Here is a 24,281-nt window from a genome sequence, read left to right on the forward strand (position 1 = left end):
CGTAAATTTCAACGATTTCGCCAATTCCACCCAATTTGAAAAAGTTTTTTCCATGCCATTTCGAACAAACCTAAAATGATATTTAATGTAATACACTTCACCTTGAAAAAACATATATTTTACTTCTCTGCAATATTTACTCGAACCAATCACAGCTTATGAGCCCATTCAATACAAATTTTTTTCTGGGATGCTGAATAAACAAACAATATTTAATGAACATTATTACCCTTTTCAATGTTAGGCGGAATTAAAAATATATGTTCTTTCTGTCAGTTATAGTGAAATCATAATTGTGGATTTCATCTTTTCTCGAATATATCAACTTTTACTTTTTTATAACATCTGCACAACCGAGCATCATAATGCAATTTGTATTCTTCATTGCAACTGGTACAACGTATTGTTGCTGCTAACATCCCTATTTGAATTGAATAGAGAATTACATTTAAATTGAAAGGGTATATTTTTAGTTGAGATTAATTTTTGGGAAAAATGTTTTTGATATTCTACTTCTTCATCTTGATACAAGAAATATATTTTGTATTCCAAACATTCGTATGGAATCGAGTTAGATATCATTCACAAAATTCCTACACGAGAGAGCTTTTTCTTCCAGTTTGTGTCTGAAAGTTACTTTTTTGTATGATCTACACATCTATGTATAGAGTTCCTTCTTTCAAAATGGATTGATTTCTTCCATTCAAATCATTCGAATGTTGAATAGTAGTTGGTGACAATTTCCAACCGAAATGTCATTACAGTATATAACCGTTGAATGAAGACGATACCAGAAAGTGAATAATAATAATATTTATTCAATAAAATACATACAGTGAGCGGTACACAATATACTGATAAAGCATTAGAATAAATATTAAATCAATCCTTTGAAAGAATGAATACTTCTGCGTGGGTATACAATCATAAAATATAATAAAACACACACACACATATATATATATATATATATATATATATATATATATATATATATATATATATATATATATATATATATATATATATATATATATATAAAGATAAATAGATTAGTACTTTTTGATCATTCCCATATTGATTTCAATTTAAGAGCCACCGGTATACGGCTGTTTCAGCCTATTGGGCATCGTCAGTACCGGGCAGGCGGTCCTCGATTGGTTTTTTCTCATTTTGTCTTCAATCGAGGACCGCCTGCCGGTACTGACGATGCCAATAGGCTGAAACAGCTGTATACCGGTGGCTCTTAAATTGAAATCAATATGGGAATGATCAAAAAGTACTAATCTATTTATCTTTTGATTTTCATGGAATTATTTTCCAGCAGCTTGACTGCATTAACCTTTCTCGATTATATATATATATATATATATATATATATATATATATATATATATATATATACAGACAAAGAAGATTTTATCGAGTGTATATGATATACAAATCAAAAACGACACAATTAGTGTACATAACACTCCAAAAAGGGGGTGCAAACCGCGGACACGTATTTCTAGCTATTGGCCTCATCAGCGCGGTGCAGCCAAGTGTAAAGATGGGTAACACTTGTTTGCCGAAAGCAGGAAACAATACATATGCACGGAGTCAACAACAGGAGCCAACCGCACATTTGTGGTTCCAGATGGAAGACCTAGAATTTCCAGGCTACATCTAACATGACCACGTAGGCAGCTATAGCTACCTGCGTGACATCCGAATCTAGGATATAAATACAGACAAAGAAGATTTTATCGCGTGTGTATGATATACAAATCAAAAACGACACAATTAGTGGACATAACATTTCATAAAGGGGGGCAAACTGCGAAAACGTGTTTCTGGCTATTGGCCTCATCAGCGCGGTGCAGCCAAGTGTAAAGATGCGTAACACTTGTTTGCCGGAAGCAGGAAACAACACATATGCACCGAGTCAACAACAGGAGCTAACCGCACATTTGTGGTTCCAGTTAGAAGACCTAGAATTCCCAGGCTACATCTAACATGACCACGTAGGCAGCTGTAGCTACCTGCGTGACATCCGGGTCCAGGATATAAATACAGACAAAGAAGATTTTATCGAGTGTGTATGATATACAAATCTAGAACGACACAATTAGTGGGCATAACATTCCAAAAAGGGGGGGGCAAACCGCGGACACGTGTTTCTGGCCATTGGCCACATCAGCGCGGTGCAGCCAAGTTTAAAGATGGGTAACACTTGTTTGCCAAAAGCAGGAAACAACGCATATGCACGAAGTCAACAACAGGAGCCAATCGCACATTTGTGGTTCCAGTTAGAAGACCTAGAATTCCCAGGCTACATCTAACATGACCACGTAGGCAGCTATAGCTACCTGCGTGACATCCGGGTCCAGGATATAAATACAGACAAAGAAGATTTTATTGAGTGTGTATGGTATACAAATCAAAAACGACACAATTAGTGGACATAACATTCCAAAAAGGAGGGCAAACCGCGGAAACGTGTTTCTGGCTATTGGCCTCATCAACGCGGTGCAGCCAAGTGTATATATATATATATATATATATATATATATATATATATATATATATATATATATATATATATATATATATATATATATATATATATATTAGTCAAATAATGTGAAAACTTTCGAAAAAACGGTTTTCATTTACAATATTTGCCAAGCTTTCGCTTTATTTTAAAGCTTCTTCAGGGCTATCTAACAATTTAGTTTAATTTCAACAGAAAAAGGTTAATATTGATACTTACAGTAAATATAAAAATAAGAACACTGTATAAAATAATTGTAGAAAGTTTGTAAAAAATTTTTGTCAAAAGATTGAATTTAAATTGACTTAATAGTTGTCAAAATTGATATAACTTTGTTTAACAATTTTGAAAAACAAATAGTTGATGTTTATGGAAATATATAGTTATGTTTGATTTATAACAAAATGTCAGAGAAAATTCGTGTTTGACTTAACAAATTGAAAAAAGAAATACATGATGGAAAATTCCAAATGATGTTACTTACTTTTATTTATGTCTTGACATAAATAAAAGTAAGTAACATCCACATGTTTCCAGAAATGATATTAAATCGAGAAAGGTTAATGCAGCCATGCTGCTGGAAAATAATTTCATAAAAATCAAAATATGAATAGATAAATACTTTCTGATCATTCCCGGTGGCTCTCAAATTGAAATCAATATGTCCAATAGATTTTGCAACAAAAGGTGTTATCTACCGGTTTTTGACAAAATGGTTTAGACTTTCACGGCTGAGGTTTTCAGTGTCGTTGCTTTTCGAGTTTGAAAGCCGAACTCGAAAAGCAACGACACTGAAATACCGGTTTTTATTTCTCGTCGTATACATATGTGTTATTTTGTTGAGTTCACTTCTTTTCTTGTATTGTTTAAGGAGCAAAGATTTATGAATTAGTTGTCTAGGATCCAGAATATTCGGTTGCATAGCTCATGTTTTTATTAAACATTACATTTAGAAATCTCCTTTGAATGACTTCTAGTGGACATAGATACGTTTTTGAAACTCCTTCCCAACCCGTCATGCAATATGTCATGCGGCTTTGCACTAGGCTATAATATAAAGTTTTTTATGACTGAGATGTAGTATGTCCTGAAAGTGCCGAAACTTATATAAGATGCACCTTAATTTTCTTATGATGTAATCAACTTGGTGATTCCATCTTAGATGAGAGTCGATTATGACTCCAAGATATTTAAGATGAGCTACAGACTTGATTTGAAGTTGGTTGTGGATTGTCATGGAATGGAAATCTGGGAGGGGAAACTGGTAGCTATGAAATGGTATAAAAACTGTTTTTCCGATATTAAAGATCAATTTTCTGCAATCAAACCAATCTTTTATTACTTCCAGACCTATTTCCGCTTTTTCTTTAACTTCTTGCCAACTTTTCCCCGTATAAAATATTGCAGTATCATCTGCGAAACTGATAATTTTGCCCGAGTTATTTATCTGAAAAAGTCCATATGTACAAAATAAAATTGGGTCTAATACTGTCCCTTGAGGCACCCCGCACTCTATCTTTTCTTTCCTGGTGAATGTATTTTTTATTTTAACATCTTGTTTTCTTTGCTTTGGGTACGTTGTGATTAACTTTAGAGCATTCTCTCTTTAGGGTTCTTCAGTTGTTTTATTATGCTTATTACTTCTAAATGATTAGTGGGAGAAAGATATATTGAATTTTTGTTTATATTTTCACTAAATTTTCGTTTCGCTGTCCTTGTTATTCTATTTGATAGTTCTTTACCTGTTTTAATATATGTTTTGTTGAATATATCAAATATTTTTTCAAGTCATCTACGATTGTTCCATTATCATCTTTTATACAATTTATTTGCACTCTTTCCCTGTTATTACATATTTCTTCAATAGTTTTCCACAAATCACTTGCATTATTCGGGATTTCATTTATTTTATTTTTATAATATTCAATTTTTATTTTTGTATGATTTTACTTAGCGTTTTTTTATATTCAGTTTTGAGTTGACAGTTGCTGGGATGCTTTTTTAATTGTAAATACATATTATTTTTAATTTATTCAACTGACTTAACTATTGAACTGGTAATCCATTTTGTACGTTTCTTCTTTTCTTTTTTTATCGTTATGTAATATGTGCATTTTTCAAGGACATTTAGAAATATAAAAAAATTCCCATACATGTATCAACATAATTGAATCTACATATATTTTGTCAATCAACGTTTTTTGGGTGTTTTTCATATAAAAATATTGATTATTGAACTAAAACATGTCAATATGGAATTGATATCATTGTGTAAAAAGAAGGCTAAATTTTTTTCGGAAATTTGTAGGGCTGTTACTTTGAAAATGAGGGAGAACGCCGATTTTATTTTACGGATTCGTAATCTACACGTCAAAATACGTAATTGAACTCTTTTTTTTTTCAAAATCGGAGGGTTGCAGCCTATCCGAAATTTGACATGAATATAATCTACAGCGATTCAAAACCACCCTGAATTACCTCTTCCTCACCGACACCACTCATAGTGCTTGTGTATTCCAATAATAATGTAATCATCTAAAGATATCTATTTATTTCCACTGCGTCCATTTCCAGGAGCTGTATTTAGACAGTAACCGATTCAATGCAGTTCCGAGTACATCATTGAACGGACCAAAGGCACTGAGGAAGTTATCATTAGTAAACAATCGAATAGGTGAGGTGAATACCGTAATTAGATCGATTTTATTGATTTCATTTTGTTTCAGATACCATCCAATCACAAGCTTTCAAATCTCAAGAATATTTGGAGTACATAGATTTAAGCAATAATTTCATATCCCTCATTGAGAGCAGTGCGTTTTCGCCTCTGCAAAAGTTGAAATTTTTGAAATTGGCTCATAACAGACTGGCCAGGTTCAATAGCGACGTTTTTCAAGGAAGTGATAATCTTCTACTACTCGACCTCTCGGAAAACTTCATCAGTGAATTTCCGAGCGTTGCGTTGAAGGCCTTCACTAACTTGAGATACCTAAATTTGTCATCTAATTTAATACAGGTGAGTTCTTCAACAAATTGTGCATTTAATTAGTACGGACTTCTATTGTCTAAATATGATATAAAATAATTTGAAATACCTGAAAGAATCAACAAAATTAAAAACATTAGCTAAATTTATACTGAGTATAAAAACCGAAATAGCAATGAAATAAAATACAAGCAACAATTGAAACTTGAACAATCAACAAGAAATGAAAATTGAAATTAAAAGATTGCAAGCCAAGTTACTTCCCGACGTTTCGATTGTTAGTGTCCACAATCGTCTTCGAGTGATGACTGGACTTATTTCTCTGAGAGCTAACTATTTATAGGTCATTCGAGGGCATTCACCTAGCTCCTCTTCCCTCTCCCGCTTCATCGGTTTTAGCGGGAGCTGACCATTTGGCGGGAGTTGACTGTTTTCCGCTTGATTATAGGTTTCCATAAGTTGCATATATCTACGCTAGCTTGGCTAAATACATTGTTGGATAACATGCATGCGGTTTCTGTGAATTTTCTCCTCGATCAGAGTTCCTTCTTGTACATGATTTTAGCTTGAGACCACTTGATGTTATGTTGATGAGTCCAAAAGTGCTCTGCTATTTCTGATTTGCTGGTTTCTCGTCGCGTTTCTTATGCTCAGCAATGCGAACTTTTAATGACCTTGCACTCGTAAATGTAATTATTGGAATCACAGTCCTCGTTTGGTGGTCTCGTAATCGTAAGACTGCTACGGATAGTTTTCCCAGATCTGAAGCAGGTTCTGATGTTATACTTGGACCCAATTCTTCTCATCCTTTCCGACAATCCTCTGATATAGGGAAGTACAAGTACTGGTTCTGACGGCTTCTCTTCTATTTGAGGCTTCTGCTGTCTTCTAGCCAAAGTCTGTTCTACCATCACTTTGGAGTAACCATTCCATTGAAAGTCATTTTTGATGATGCCTAGTTCCTTCTCGAGACCTTCCTTCGCATTAGAGAGCCCAAAAGCATTGTTTACTAGAGTCTCGATGATTGCTCTCTTAGAACTAGACACCTTGAAGCACATCAAAAACGTGGAGAAGGAAGTCCACAACGAATTGCCATTCTTAGACGTATTGGTGAAGAGGACCTATACTAAATGAGAAACATCTGTATATCGACAACCCGCTCATACGGGACAGTATCGGAACTAGGAATCCAACCACCATCAATCGACTTAGAGAGGAATCATCAACACTCTAGTAGACCGTGCTCTGCAATACGATGGAGGGTTCGAGAAGGAACTAGGCACTAGGGTCCAAGTATAACATCAGAATCTGCTTCAGATCTAGAGATACTATCCATAGCAACCTCCAAAAACTAGGCCACCAAACGCGGACTGCGTTTCCAAGAATTGTATTTACCGGATACCATGGGATAGTCAGCTCTCGGAGGAATAAGTCCAGTCATCACCCGAAAACGATTGTGGATACTAACAATCGAAACATCGTGAAGTAACTTGGCTTGAAATCTTGTAATTTTAATTTTCATTTCTTGTTAATTGTTCAAATTTCTTTTCTTGCTTGTATTTTATATCATTGCAATTTCGGTTTTTTGCTTAATATAATTGTTAAATTGATGGATGTAGCCGTTACTACGTGCATGGTAGGAAATCATAATGAAGAAAAGAGGAATGAAACTCTCTATGTTACGAAAGTCCCCAAGGCGGTCGGTTGCAGTTGGGGAGCCCCATTCACCCGATGATTGAGTTCCTTGTTAATCCCATGACGACTTCGTCAGGATGGAGTTCATCGCCCTTACTTAGGCTTGTCCTTCAAAGACAATTAAGTCCAGCAATATTTGTGGTTCAGCCTAGCATCACCGATGGTTTGGCGCAGTTTGGTATTGGATCATGAGAGTGTTGTGTTTGGGCTCTAGTTTTTAACCAATAACTAAGTCATGAATTTGGTGATTGTATATAATTTTCCTTTCAGAATTTGGACAACACACATCTTTCCTCCCTTCAAAGTCTTTATCAACTTGACCTGGGCAGAAATAACTTGGCAAATATAGTACCTGGAACCTTCTTGGGACTTAAACAATTGACTAAACTGGATATAAGTGTGAATTCATTGAGAACAGTAAGTAACTTTCAACGTGTATGTAGTGCTGAAATTAAAAAAATGTTTTCACTCTCAACTTCCATTCAGCTGTTTATGCAACAGGGTTTTTCCGGAAATTCAAGAATTGAAATCTTTATTTTTTTTGGAAAGAAATTTTTTGGCTTTCTACTACTCCATCTTGATACAAAAAATGTGGGAATCTTCCAAAGAAAGTAAGGAAGTAATCAATTTGAAAGTAAGTCTGTTTCTGTTCTGTTTCAGACAGTAACTCTATACATGGATGTGTAGATCATGAAAAAAAGCAACATTCAAACACAAACTGGAAGAAGCCCTCTTGAAACAGCTACTTTCATATAAACATTGAATTACACGAAAGAGAAATTCTTTCGAAACAAATACTTTTATATGAACACTGAATTATACAGAAGATACTTTTCTCTACTCAGTTTGTATTACAAACATTCGTTATGGAATAAAATCAGATATCATTCACAGGAGTTCTACATTAAATGAATGGTAACAAATTGCACTTACTTGGAACACTGTCATCCTCTGGTAGACATCGATGTTTCTCCGTAAGACACCTGTCTTAGGGCTCTTCAGTACCAATCTGGATAACATTGTAGAAAATACACACAATTCATTCATGAATAACGATTTTTTATGTCTATCTACTTTTTTATTTATGATCTACTTATGTCATCGATGACATCGTAATGACATTCATTCACCTATTTGATTAAATCCCAGCCAATGGGAATCTTATTTGAATTGAAGGACTTATATTTTTAGGAGTAATTAATTTTTTGGTAATGAAAGCTTTTGGCTTTCTACTACTCTATCTTGATACAAAAAAGGGGGAAATCTTTCAAAGAAAGGAAGGAAGTAATCAATTTGAAAATAAGTAACTCTATACATGGATGTGTAGATCATGAAAAGAAGTAACATTTAGACACAAACTGGAAGAAAGCACTTCTGAAATCTTTATATCCTGAAATTCCAAATTATCTTTATTATATCGAGTTTAACTAGAGATGTGATGGAACTGCACGCTGTATTCTTGAAAAAACAAAAATGAATTTAAGAGGGAAGGTATGACAAGGTACTAATAAATTTACTACATATTTACACAGTAACTTATCGGACTGAACTGAAATGTTTGTCCTTTCTACCAGTGTATTCTGTCCTTAAAATATACCCTTTCAATTCATCCAAACGTTGTTCAGGTCCAAGATAATGGCAAACCAAACTTACTGCAAATTCGCTCGAATAGCGGTCGTCTTGTGAAGACCATTTCATTTTTTGCTAAGTCACAAAAGAAATCTCTGATAAACACTCGGTACATGTGCTTCAGATTCGGTAGCCTCACATGAAGCAGTCCACCAAAGGACTCTACGACTCGAACCATGTGCTTGGGGCGAATCCAAGAATCCGTTGAGAATCCACATTGGCGAGCACAACAAATATGTAGTGAGGAAAAACCGGCAAATCAGGAACAGCTGAGTCGGGGGGTCGTGCACCCGGTTTTTCGGTACCGATCCTTTTCCAACAAATAAGCGTTGAATTTAATTTATGAGTGTTGAACTTTGTCTGCATCAAAAAAGTTATGTTTCGTTCAGGATAGACTAAACGAACGTATCCTGTTGATTAGTTATAATACTGGGAACGCGAAAATGCAAGCTACGAGTTTGCATTTCAGCTTCGTGGACAGGAAGTTCGACCATAATTGAATAGGTGGGCCCGAAAATTTATTCAAAATAAAAACTTACCAATTACTTCGGTGAAAAGAAGATATAGTTCTTGGGTTGGAAGGATTATGAAAAAAATTCGGGAATATTAAACAAAGACCAATCAGGGGACGGTACAAGGAAAGAGTGTTAGGAACAGTTTGCCGGAGTTGGGAATACTAATGAGTCGGTTATTTGGGACAGGGGAGAGTTGCGACAAGGGACTTTACGAAAAGGGATTTTGCGATATTGGAATTACGGTAAATTGCGGTCAGTGAGCTAATTGTGGTGTTTCATTTGATGACACTTAGAACGGATTTGTATTTTACACGGATACCGTACCTGAGAGGGAGACCAGAACCCAGTAAAGTATCGTGAGTCAATTTGGATTTTTACTAACCCCCATGTCGGTTTAGAGAGAGAGGATGTCATTTTAATTTTGTAATATTTGTTTAATTGTTGTTGCATCTTGGGGACGATATAAGAAGGGCAATAAATTACACTACACCCCTTATATATCTGTAAATATCATATCAATTAGTACACACGGGTTTGAATTGGAATTGGAACCCCAGCTAGGCAATTTCAAATAAGCATTTCAGAATTTCCGCAAAACTCGAATAGAGTAATTTAGGTTTTCTTATAAGTTGGAATTCTACCTTACGAGAGATTACATATGCTTGGACTCAACATAACATCAAGTGTTCCGAGTAGCAACTGTTCACAAGGAGGAACGCTGGTTTGAAAGGAAGTTTGAAGAAGTTGCGTGCATGTTGGACAATTACGCATTCAGCCAGTTTAATGCGCAGATCAACAACGTATAGAAACCCTTAATTAAGCAGGAAACGGGCTACTGATGAAACGCACTTCATTGATGAATAGTCTGAAGTATCAAGAATAGGCTAGTTATTACCTGAAAACGATTGTTGATACGAAACGTTGAGAATTAGCTTGGTTTTAATTTTTTCCTTATTCTGTTTTCGTTTTTTTCATGACCATTTATCTTTTGTTTTTAATTCCATTGTTAATTCGTTTTTGACATTTTATTCTTCATTCCACCTATGTTCTAATGCACATACCATTTCACAATCACTGTTTATTTTCTCACATGTGTGATATAACAATAATAAATCCAGTTTTATTTCCGTAGATATTCAAAATCCTTTCAGAAGTATATTTTTGAATGATCTAACTTCTAATTAAATGAGGTCTGTAGGAGAAGTCAGGTACTCAGGTGATTGAATACTCCATTTGAATAAGCTTGTTCTGAAAAGTGTTATCATTTATTGATATTCTCTTTTAGGAAAGAAAGTATGCTGAATTTGTTGATAACTAGATCATTATGATAACCATAGAAAGTATTTAATGGGTTGTGACAAAACAGCTTGACAGAACGGGGTTTTGTTTTGGTAGTGACAAACAATTCATCTTCGAAAGTGCGCTTATTGGGACCATATTGAATAATCATATTTCAATGATTGTATTTGATTTCTCCATCGTAATAATGAAATATTTCAATTCGATAGGTATATTCATTCTACTTTCTGGAACGTAATCAAATATTGAACCAACTGATCGCACCTCTCTTATTCAACAGTGGCGCCTACTAAAAATATAAGTAAAGTCTTACAAAATTACTGTATTTTGAGATTTTTTTGTTCTTTGCACTGAATAAACTTCTTTCATTTGATTACTTTTCTTCTTTTTCAGATTGAGGATGACGCTTTCGAAGGTTTGGACAATCTTGAATTTCTGAACCTGAAAGACAACAATATTCTCCTGATCCCTGCCTCAGCTTTAGGTCGCTTACCAAGACTCTCATCATTGCAATTAGACTACAATCGCGTCGCGGCCTTATCGGCCGATATATTGCGTTCAGTGGCCGACAAAGTAACTAAATTGATTATTTCAAAGAACATTGTTCGTGAACTACCTCCTGCATCGTTCCAATACTTTCAACAGTTGCAAACGTTGGATCTGTCCAGAAACTTGTTGAATTCCCTGAATGCCGAGGCATTTACAGGCCTTGAAAATACTTTGATTGAATTGGACTTATCTCAAAACAGGATTACCAATCTGGCCGGGGCACCGTTGGCTTTATTGAAAATTGAGAAACTTGACCTCAGTGACAACCATCTTACTGAAATATCAGCCAACGCTTTCAGTATGGTACCAACTTTACAACATTTAAATCTCAGTAGAAATATTCATTTGGGCAATATCCCTGTAACACTCCTTCATAAGCTTCAAGAGTTAAGAATCCTAGATATGACCCAAGGAGGCGTTAAATCACTACCAGCAGAATTTTTCAGAATGTCAAAATCGATTCAAGAAATATATTTAGCTCACAACAGAATACAAGATCTTGGAGAGGGAGTCTTTAGCAACTTTGCCAACATTAGCTCTATAGATTTATCTTACAATAACATCACAAGCATAAAACCTGGTGCTTTCGTGAACGTCATGAATATGAAAAAACTGATATTGAGAGGAAACCAGCTGAGCTCTTTTAAAGGGGAGTTTTTCAACACTGGTACCAGCCTGGAGGTGATAGATATTTCCGAAAATCAACTGAGCTACCTGTTTCCATCTTCATTTCGCATTCATCCGAGACTGAAAAAGATAATTGCCTACAATAATAAATTCAACTTTTTCCCAGCAGAACTCATAGCCCACTTGCAATTCTTAGAGTACGTGGACTTGTCCCAAAATCAACTGAAAACGTTGGAGGAGCTGGATTTTGCAAGGTTGCCTAGACTCAGAACACTTCTCATTGCTAATAATCAACTAGAGTCTGTAAGCGATATGGCTTTCCACAATTCTTCCCAACTTCAGGTACTCGATCTGAGTGGTAATAAATTGGACCGGCTTGGAGATAGAACCTTTGAAGGTCTAGTTCGTCTGGAATTACTGAACCTGGAGAGGAATGCCCTGGCAGATCTACCAGAGAACATTTTCGAGCGTGTGCGATTACAAATGCTGGAAAACATAAATTTAGCGAGGAACTTATTCGAAATAGCTCCTTTGAAATCTCTGCAAAGACAATTCTTCTTTGTATCTTCGGTGGATTTATCTTATAACAAAATTCGGGAGATTCCCACAGATGATAGCATTATGGTTAATATAAAAAAGTTGGACTTGTCTTTCAACCCGTTAGTAGAAAAAACTGTTACAAATATTCTTGGTGAACCCAAAACGATACGGGAACTGAATCTAGCTGGCACAAATATCAGAAGTATTCCGCGGCTTGAAACGCCCTTTCTGAAGAATTTGAACCTATCACATAATAATATTTCGTCACTGGATTCGCACGTTTTTGAAAGAATCACCTTGCTGGAAGAACTAGACTTGTCTGATAACAAAATATCAGATATTTCCAATTATTCAAAAATTTGGAAGTTACTTCAGAATTTGCAGGGTTTGAATATTTCCAATAATCCAATAGTGTCTATTTCCGATGATGATTTCGCTGGACTGGAAAAATTGAGGTACGTTTTAATTAACAGTAGTTCAAACCTAGACTGTGAAAAGCAGTGTATTGTTAATTGTTTATTATGACTCCGCACTTGACAATATTGATTACAGGTACGGGTACATTGACCTGAATTTTTACTGGCTTTTCTATTTTTTTTTAGAAATCTGTTTTTTCCGTTAATCAGCTGTCGCCCCCATACGAACGACAACTCTCAGAAGTTGAGAAACTTGTGCGAGCTAAGGACTAACGAAGTTTTACCTTTTAACGTGTGATTCCTAACACGGTTGCAGAATCATCCCAGCTTCAACCAGATAAATTCTCACGAGAAAAATATCTGGTCGAACCCACGGCCTTCCGATCGTGAGTCGGGCGCCCTACCACCGCGGCCAATTCCACAAGATATATATTCCACTAGTAGATGATGTTTCGGTTTCAACACATTGGAATATTTCATTTTCTAATGACATTTTGCTTGACAAAGTGCCGTTGTGATCGATATCCACCCGCCGCGCGCCGTCGCAATTAAGAGTTGTTACGTAAGTACTATCGCCACTACCGTGACATTCAGATTGCGAGAGATAAGTCCACAAGATTGATTGTTGTTCAAAGTCACAGGGATCTTCTTCCACAGGAGATTATGGAACTTATTCGCGAGAAACACCGCGCCAGAAAAATGTGGCAAAATACTAGAGACCCTCGATGCAGAGAGCTCATGCTCAGACTTGCTGAGAGGGTCAATCGACGAATAAATGAGTTCACCAATGCTCAGTGGAGGGAGAAACTGGAGAGACCTAACGTTCAGGACAACTATTTGTGGAGGATGGCACGAGGTTTCGACAACAGATACGAGCCCATGCCTACCTTAGAGAGAGGCAATGAAAGTTGGGTAACCGACGTTCAGAAGGCCAGAGTGTTCGGCGAATATTTCCATAATGTTCACCGAACAACGCCAGACAGCACCGAAGAGCATAGAAACATCACCGAGACGACGAGGAGGGTACGTTCAATGCCTCCGCTACGGCTAAACGGTGAAGATCTTGCTAAAATCCTCACCGATTTTGAGGAGGTGAGAGACACTATAAAACGCATGCCACTACACAAGGCACCTGGCAGCGACGGCATTGGAGCAATTCTACTCCAGAACCTGCCGCGCAAAAGTCTCGTACAAATGGTACGTATCATCAACGGGATAATCAGATTGCAACATTACCTAGACTGCCTGAAGCGCGCGGAGGTAATACCCATTCATAAGTTGGGAAAACCGAAGAACCAAAGAGAGAGCTACCGACCAATTTCGCTACTTAGCTCGGTCGCCAAGATTGCGGACAAGATCTTATTGAGCTGACTTCTCCGTCTGGGGAAAAGGCTGAAACTTGTTCCGGAGGAACAGTTTGGATTTAGGCAGGGTCGTAACACGACCTCGCAACTTGTCCGACTGGTCCACGGAATAAAGGAGGCCTTTCACCAGAAGAAGAATACAGTCATGGTCCTGTTGGACATACATAAAGCCTTTGACACCGTTTGGAAAGGGGGATTCATCGCGAAAATGTGGACGGCACACATGCCTTTATACATGATAAGAATCTTGGAATCTTATCTGGTCAACCGGAAATACAGGGTAAGAATACACCAAGCTAGCTCTACGGATTTTTCAATGGAAGCAGGTGTTCCGCAGGGTTCCTGTTTATCCCGACACCTATACTCTCTGTATACATATGAGTTTCCAATGTTCGCAAAAACGAATGTATGCATATATGCAGATGATACTGCCATATATGTCGACTCTTACTCTAGTGAGGTGGCAACACGCACATGGCACATGCCACATGGAGAGGAATAAGATAAGGCTAAATCCGTCAAAGACTGAACTTGTCAATTTCACGAAGAAATTCACCGACGTGAAGATCTTCAGGAAATTGACGATTCAAGGAAAGTGTGTGGAAGAACAGAAAAGTGCGAAGTATCTGGGAGTTATCCTGGACTAGCGCTTGAATTTTCATGAGCACTTGAGTCTGGCAATTCAGAGAGCGGGAGCGGCGATTAAACGAAACTACCCTCTCATTGCACGAAATTCCAAACTGAGTGTGGACAACAAGCTCCTGATATATAAGCAAATTATCAGGCCAGCTATGTTGTATGCTTGTCCTGTGTTCTGTAGCCTTAAAAGGACTCCGTTGCGGAGACTCGAGACGATGCAGAATAAGGTGCTTCGTATCGTGACTGACAATGATCGATACATTTCATTGGAGCGTTAACGAGACATAGCGAAGGTCGAGCCGATTACGGATTTGATCCGAAGGCTTGCTCACAAACACTTCAAGTGGTTCCTTCCGAACAGTCCGCTGACTAGTAATATCACGGCTGTTAGAGTTTATCATAATCAACCCCGCCGTCACGGTGGGTTGCTTTATGAAGCACTCGATATTTTCCATGAGCGACATGTAAATGACCGTTTGTAAGTTCATGAAAAAACTGGCATAGAAAACTTCCTGTAGACATTCTGTCCTGGGTTTTTCATGAACTTTTTCCAGGAGTATCCAGCTAACAACACCTGTCGACAGCTATGTTTTCATTTGAATGACCTGAATATCAAAACCATGTAATGATGTGCATAAGCCTTAGCGGCAGGAGGCACATTACCTAGTCGTTTTAATAAAGTCTATGTTTCTGGGTGAGCATCAACCCGCTAACATCGCGGGGGACGTTCCCCACCGCCTCCTCTCGGCGGGGACGCGAGGGCGCGCCTGTCTGGAGTCATTTTGCTACTCTACCCTTGAGGTAGAGGTACTCATGAAATGTAGGCATGTAAATAGTTTATTTTAATAAAAAAGATTTTTGCTTTTGCTTTTTGCTTGCCACTACCGTGGCGTATGTTTCTTCTTCTGTTGATTCGTGAAAAAGTAGTGGTATGGTGGGCGAAATGTATAATGTTTTTATTTTTTTCAACATGAGAATATTTATTTATTCTCAAGACACTACAATGGTTTAGACAGCGAATGTATATAAGAAATATATAACTTTGAGAAGAGCTGATTCAGGCTAATTGATAACAGAAACAAACAAATATAATGTAAATTATTGCAACAAATACTTCTTTGAAGTCATTTTGAATGTTTTTGTGTGGTAGTTCATTGTAGGCAATTATTTTTTGGTAAAATATAGATTTTCTAGAAAATGCCAATTCGAAATTTTTTTGTTAACAGATTATTGAGCTATCTTGTTTGATGATCATGTGCATTTATATGTTCTATAATTTTCATTATCGAATGTTTTTTATTCTTTATAACTGACTGCATAGTGGTGCACACTTTTGATTTATAAATAGAATTGATATAGAGTGAACGTTCTGGTCCATATATATTTCAGTTGATTCTGAGAAAGGATTTTATGTTGTAAATTCCTCAAAAGTTTCTAAGTTGTGTTCAAAGTATAGTTCTCCATACACTAATCAAGTACTGTGATTTCGAGTAAAGGATTGATAAGGAAATTAACTTCATATGCTTCAAAGAAATAAGTATAATTTTTTATTTTATATGGTATCCCAATGATCAATGCTAACATTTTTGGAATTACATCGATCTGGATATTCCATGAAAAATCCATCTATATGTAAACTTAAGAACTCAACACTAGCGAACCAAAATTTTGTTGTATCCAATGAAGTACTGTGATTTTGGAAGAAGGTTTGATAAGTAAATTAACTCCATATGCTTCAAAGAAATATAGTTTTTCATTTTATATAGTATCCCAACGATTATTGCTAACTTTTTTGGAAATACATCGATCTAGATATTCCATGAAAAATTCATCTATATGTAAACTTAAGAACTCAATACTAGGGGACCATAATTGTGTTGTGTCGAATGAAGTATTGTGATTTCGAATGAAGGATTGATAAGTGAATCAACTTCATATGCTTCAAAGAAATATAGTTTTTTATTTTATATAGTATCCCAATGATTAATGCTAACTTCTTTGGAATTACATCGATCTGGATATTCCATGAAAAATCCATCTATATGTAAAATTAAGAACTCAACACTAGCGAACCAAAATTTTGTTCTATCCAATGAAGTACTGTGATTTTGAATGAAGGATTGATAAGTGAATTAACTTCATATGCTTCAAAGAAATATAGTTTTTTATTTTATATAGTATCCCAATGATTAATGCTAACTTCTTTGGAATTATATCGATCTGGATATTCCATGAAAAATCCATCTATATATGTGAACTTAAGAACTCAACAATAGCGAACCAAAATTTTGTTGTGGCCAATGAAGTATTGTGATTTCGAATGAGTATTGATAAGTGGATTAACTTCATATGCTTCAAAGAAATATTGTTCTTTATTTTATATAGTATCCCAATGATTAATGCAAACTTTTTTTGAATTACATCGATCTAGATATTCCATGAAGAATCTATCTATATGTAAACCTAAGAACTCAACACTAGCGAACCAAAATTTTGTTGTGTGCAATGGAGAGTTTTCAAGATTTGTGACTTATTTGCGGAATTACCATGGACAGATATATCATTCAATAACACGTGCAAATAATAATGGCGCGCGTCGCCCATTTTACCAACTTAGCCAACTTGGTCAAATTCATCCTGATTTATGCGCCAGAGTCATGTGAAGTTGGACCCTGGAAGTTTTCCAGGATGAAATAAAGATCCAGTGAGAATTCAGCCAACTACAGTTGTTCAATTTCAGTTTTAATATCCCAGAACTATACAGGGTGTATCTAAATAAGTGTAAAATATTTGAGGAGGTTCTTTCTCATCGAAAAAAAGACAGGATCTTTCATATAAAGAAATTTCATTGGATCATCCCTTGGTAAAATACAGCCCCTCAAAGGGGGTACATAAAATTTGTATAACAATTTTTTTCACAAGTACTGAAAAAGTTACAATATTGAACCTGACGTTTTGTACTACCAAAAAGACACTTAGCCAGAAATATATTTGGTTTATCCCATGGTTGATATTACTGGAGTTTTTTCTCCAACACCAAATCGTTATTTTAAACACCTCGACACGTGTTTCGATCACCAAGTGATCATCTTCAAAGAGAAAATTAAAACTGTTTTAATCTTCCTCTTTGAAGATGATCACTTGGTGATCTAAACCCGTGTCGAGGTGTTAAAAATAACGATTTGGTGTTAGGGAAAAGACTCCAGTAATATTCATTACAACACTAAAGGTTCCAAACAGTGCATCATACCCATGGTTGTAAGGGGTGGAAAACGCAACCCTTAAAATTCATTTCCAATGTAACTTTTTGTCTTATTATTTGTTTATCATTTGAAAATTTATTTCCAATTGCCTGTTTCATTCTAAACAAAAATGTCTTTTGGGTTTTTTGCCCAAAATGAACCAGTTTGCAACTACTACAGAGATACATCGTCATAAATGCGAAAATACGAAACTAATTTATCTAGTAGGTCGCTATTATATTGGTATGACGCTGTCAGTTTGTGAATTTTCGAAATTGAATTAATACTAATTGTGTGTTGTTGTTCTGCTCTTAATTTGTTACTTTAATAATTCACTTGTTATTAAAATGGCACACAAATGAGAAAATGGCTGATATGCATTACGTTTACGATCTGTCGCAGGGGAATGGGTTAGAAGTTTATAGAAGATATGCTGAAATGTATCCTCAGCGGCAGCATCCTTCACATATAATATTTGCTCGACTCCATCCACGATAACGAAAATATGGTTCATTCGACAAAAGAACGCTGGATTGTGGTCGCCATCGAGACGTAAGAACACCACAGCTTGAGGAAGCAGTACTTAATTTGATTGGAGAGCAACCTACTACCAGTACTAGAAAGATTGCTATCCAGCTAAATGTTGATCATATGACGGTATTTCGAATTTGAAAGGAACAACTCTTATACCCTTACCATCTGCAACGAGTACAGGCACTGTTACCGCGAGACATTCCGAACCGTCTTGAATTTTGCAATTGGGTGCTGGAAATGATTAGAAGAAATTGTGACTATCTGAAGACGATAGAATTCACAGACGAATGTAGTTTATCTTGGGACAAGATTATTAATTTTCATAATTACCACATATGGGCTGATGAAAACCCTCACGTTATTGTCGAAACTAACCATCAAGAACAGTTTTCTCTCAACGTTTGGCTCGGAGTTATTGGATATGATTTAATTGGGCCTCATTTTCCACCTCCTCGATTAAATGGTGAGGCATACGTTCAATTTTTAAGAGAAGTGCATCCAGTACTGCTGGAGGAAGTTCTTTTAGGCGTCAGAAGGGATATGTTTTTTATGCATGATGGGGCTCCCGCCCATTTTAGTCAAGTAGCACGTCAGCATTTAACTGAATCATATGCAAATCAGTGGATAGGTCAAGGAGGACCACAGAACTGGCCCGTTCGATCCCCGGATCTCAATTCTGATTTCTCTATTTGGGGCCATTTACATCATTTGGTTTATCTTACTTCTTTTCGCGATGTAGAGGACTTGAGAAACCGCATATTCGATGCGTGCAGGGTAATCAAAGAGACTCCAGGAATATTTGAGCGAATACGTGGCTTAATGCGCCGACGTCTAGACGCATGCGTAATGCTATCGGAAATAAATTTTTAAATGGTAAACAATAAGACAAAAAGTTACTCTGGAAATAAATTTTAGGGGTTGCGTTTTCAACCTCTTACAACCATGGGGTAATTACTGGCTAAGTTTCTTTTTGGTAGTACAAAACATCAGGTTGATTTCAATATTGAAACTTTTTCAGTGCTTGTGAAAACATTGTTATACAAATTTTATGTACCCCCTTCAAGGGGATGTATCTTAACAAGGAATGCTTCAATGAAGTTTCTTTATATGAAAGATCCTATCTTTTTTCGATGAGGAATCACCTCCTTAAATGTTTTACACTTATTCAGTTACACCCTGTATTAACTGATCTTTGTTAAGATATGTAATTATTGTCATATTGTTGTATAACTGTTTAGAAAAAATATTGCATATAAAATCCACCTGAATCATTCATTGTTGATTTGTAATCGGAATTAGATCAAAAAGCTTCTATCATTTAGTTAGAAAATGAAATATTTTATATTTCATGCATTTTTGAAGCAGAACTAAAGGGATATTTCAAAAGTACGAATACATTTTTTATGGACTACTAAGTGTTTGGAAACGTCGGCTAAACCTATTACCATCGACTAGATGGTGATGAAAGATGAAGTATTTTACTGAAAACAAGTGCTTTAGTTACTTTTTACAAAAATTGATGAATTCACGAGAGAAATCTCCTAAAACGTTTTTCTGTAGCCGAGATCTAATTGAATATTTTTTTACTGAATATTCATATATCATCACATCGTTGAGGAAAATAAATATCTTTCTTCGTGTTGATCCTGAACAACACCTTCATTCCTTGGAGTGATCTTTACGAATCATTGAGATGAACAGATTCATGCAGGGTCTTCTTATTTCAGATATGTACATTTTCAAGAAACCTCTAGATTTCTAGATCATAATATAACACTATAAACCAAAATTACATTACATAATATCCCACAAAGATTCAAATATTCCTTTATCATTTCTATTCGTAACATATTCAACAAAACGCGATTTTATTTTCTTCCAGGTACCTGAGTCTTCACTCTTTGGAAGAGTGTAGTCGAATAGAGAAAAAAGCCTTTAAAGAAATACCAAATCTTTCTACATTAGAAGCGTATGGATATCCCAAACTAGGATATATCGATATTCAAGGATTGCTTCAAAATATGCCGCTTTTAGAAAAAATTAATATCGAAATCAAAGATGCAGCTATAGGAAAAGATCAATTACAGTCTTTGCTACATCCTCGTCTGAAAGAACTGGGAGTTAGAGGCTCAAGACTGATGAGCATATCTTCAGGAACCTTGTCAGGATTGAAAGGTGATTAAAGTAGATATCTGATGATGTGATGAGTTATTGAAATAATTATCCTTAATTTCCTTCTGAAGATTTTTCGATTGATATAAGTAGTACAGCCGCATTAAAGCTTTTCCGGATATTTTAAAACTATATAAATATTGAACCTCCACCAATACTCTTCATGTCACCCAGAGTTTCTTATGTATATTTAAGCTATTATTATTTTATGTCGAAAAAACTTCCTGTGACATTTTCAGTAGTATAATGTGTGGATTCATGTCATACATTCTTATGAGAAAATTATGATTTATCTTTTTTTCATTCATTATCAAATAATCATCAAGCGGGTTCCTAATGAACTAATCTGATAAATCTATTGAATAGTAAAACACGTGTCATGGTTTTATGAAATGTTTAGTGAAAATGTCACAAATGGTTTTTCATCAATTATCGACCATTTCCATAACATAGATTCGTGTATGAACATGGTGCAACTGACTTTGTGATATAAACTCATGAATATCATGGTCATTACAAAAATAAAGATTTTTTGTGATGACTTCTAGGTTACCAGAAGAGCTACTCAGGGCATAATTGCAATTTCATAAACAGCTCCCTCAATAACAAACAAAGAATGTTTTGCCATCAGACCAATAATGGTTCGCCTATAAAATAGGCCTCCTAGCTAGACTAATTTCTAATACACGTTAAAGATTATATATCTTTGTCTAAATCATTATACATCGAATTCAACAAAAAACATAAAAATACACACGCTATCTCCACTGTCGCTTCATAAAAATGATATATTGATTACAATTCAGAGAAATTTTCAAATACTTCCAATAAAAAATAGCCGTGGCCTTGAATGGATCCGATAAAAACGCTTAGGTATCTCACACTCTAGAACCATGACATTTTTGGCAGCGTTTTTGAAAAACCAAGCTGGCTTCATCAGGAGACGATGTAAACAAAACTTGAAACAGAATTGTTATCTGTAAAACAGGTATTTCTACGTGAGTCACAATGGCAACCTACTGTCCCCCTTCTAGGCTAATTTTTTCGTGAGAATTTTCATCTAGGACCACAAATGAGATATTATTATATTATATTATATTATATTATATTATATTATATTATATCATATCATATCATATCATATTATATTATATTATATTATATTATATTATATTATATTATATTATATTATATTATATTATATTATATTATATTATATTATATTATATTATATTATATTATATTATATTATATTATATTATATTATATTATATTATATTATATTATATTATATTATATTATATTATATTATATTATATTATATTATATTCACATATGAAATTGAAAACTTTTATCCACTTTTTGTAGTGACTTTTTACCTTCCATAACCTGAAAAAAATAAAAATTGTAATGGAGGAAAGTGTATTTCGAACAACTCCTTAGAAATGGATCGTACTCGGTTACCGTTTTGAGAAAGATATGGATAAATTGCCTCCAACTAATATCAGAGGAAACCTTGTATCACATCGAATATTTCAGTGGCCAATTAACAACATTGACATATATTTCATATTTCAAAACTCCTTTGACATTTGTCGGGGAAATCAGGAAAAAAATAGAATCAGGTAAAAAAACTGATATACCTATTAATTTTTTTCCACACTGAATTCTGTTCTTTCTGCACCTTTTATAAAGTTCTCCATTATGATTTTCAGTGTTTTCAGAATGTGGAAAGTCGAAATACCCCAAAAATGTCGATGAAAAACAATAAAGGGCTATCATTTGTTAATATATCAGTTAAAATAAATGGACCTATAGATTTAGAATGTATACTTCTGATAAGATATATCTGAAAAATCCCACCAATATTCATAACGAAGAAGGTAGGGTCACACTTTCGTGTGATATGTTGTGTTACCTTCAAGTAAGAAATTGACGGGTCTCTTTGAAACAAATTGGTTACCGTGTATACGTCTCAAAAAAAGTCATGAAATGAAAAACCGTCGCCTCAAATTATAGATAATAGATAGTCTGATGAGCATGAGATCTGTAAACAAAGTTTCCATTCTGAACCATTTTATAAACGACATTATTTGAAATTTGAGCAATGGTTGATGTATGATTTTTGTAGTTAGGATAAGCTCGATGACATTCAAAATTGGGATGAAATGAAATGTCAAACTTCAAAGTTTCAGCGACAGTACCGAAACATTTTTATATCAAGAGAAACTCTATTTGATCAGACAGAAAATTTAGAACAAGAAATCTCCTACACTTCAGACCAATATCGCATTTAGCTAATTCAGGTCCTCCTAAGCACAATACTAGGCAATTCAGTAATTCGAATACTGCGAAAATTGAAACTGAATTTTCGAGTACATTTACGAGTACAGAATTGTTTACCTATTCAAATCAAATACTTCCAAACTCAAAATTGATCTGAAAAAATATATATTGACCGACTTTTTTCATTATTTTCTTTCTTTCCTTTTGAATATCCATATTTTTCCAATAATGCATTTGTTTCTCAATGATGTTGATAGTGTTCATGTATATTCATTTGTTTATTTCTTTGTTATGGCTCTTCGATAAGCATTGTATGTTTTTTGGAATCAATCAAATTTATTAATATAATGAATGCGTTGAATTGAACTTGGTTGGTGGAACGTGTCTCGAGAAAAGTGTTACAGTTCCATTTTGAAGAAAAAAAGTTTTCATTGAGCCGTTTTAACGGAGTATTGTAGGGACTGGAATAAAATTGAAGACATTATACTTCAATGAAAATTTTAAACCAGCACTCAGTATCCACATTAATAACATGACAAATTGAAACTTCAGGTCCAGAAGTGATGATTCGTTTGAAGAACTCATCCCTGACTTCCCTGCCGCCGGCCTTATTCTTTCCAGTGCCCAGGTCAACTCGTATCACCTTGGACGTAACAGGGAGTCAACTCACAACAATTAGTCCCCAGATGCTCGCCGCACTTGAAGATAGAAGGGGGGATTTGAAAATTATCGGCTTGGAAACTAATCCAATCGTATGTGACTGCGGTGCCAGGGCCCTTAGAAGATGGTTGCCTTCTTATATGTCCTCAATAAGATGTTCAGCACCTGAGAGTTTAATGGGTGAGGATGATGACTTTCAATACTTTTAATATTGAATTTGTTCATTGAAACTCTGTTGATCTTTTCTTATGAAATATTTATTATAACTAGTTATATAGGCTTCAGGTGGTTATTCATTTTGTGTGTAGAAAATATTGTTGAATTTTGGTTTAAGTCAAAAAAAGATTCGGGAAGATATCATTGTATATTTTCACATTTTTGAATATCTGGTATAATTTATTTGTTTGCACAAAAAACTAGGTATTCGGTTTCCGCCATAAAATTCAAAAGTTTGATAGAATACATAAATAAGCTATTATTTATACAGATAAAAAAAATGACATCATATCTAATGATGCATACCAAAGATATATCAATATTTTCAAAAAAGTAGTTAGAGAAGCACAACAACGCTGTAATAAAATTAACATTC

The 24,281-nt window shown here is 35.1% G+C and overlaps 1 protein-coding gene across 1 annotated transcript in view; it reads left to right on the forward strand.

Annotated features, from left to right (window-relative positions):
• The window catches only part of LOC111511011 (uncharacterized), a 134,602-nt gene that overhangs the window by 103,876 nt on the left and 6,445 nt on the right, over positions 1 to 24,281 (forward strand). The window contains exons 4-9 of the mRNA XM_074177146.1: positions 5,111 to 5,210; positions 5,263 to 5,552; positions 7,488 to 7,634; positions 11,054 to 12,831; positions 20,454 to 20,746; positions 23,582 to 23,869. Coding sequence (XP_074033247.1) covers positions 5,111 to 5,210; positions 5,263 to 5,552; positions 7,488 to 7,634; positions 11,054 to 12,831; positions 20,454 to 20,746; positions 23,582 to 23,869 — 2,896 coding nt within the window. The remainder of the gene's footprint in view (positions 1 to 5,110; positions 5,211 to 5,262; positions 5,553 to 7,487; positions 7,635 to 11,053; positions 12,832 to 20,453; positions 20,747 to 23,581; positions 23,870 to 24,281) is intronic.

The sequence above is a fragment of the Leptinotarsa decemlineata genome, unplaced genomic scaffold, assembly GCF_025532065.1.
Source record: "Leptinotarsa decemlineata unplaced genomic scaffold, Ldec_3_MD MMD2_tig00002159_RagTag_RagTag, whole genome shotgun sequence".
NCBI classification, from domain to species: Eukaryota; Metazoa; Arthropoda; class Insecta; order Coleoptera; family Chrysomelidae; genus Leptinotarsa; species Leptinotarsa decemlineata.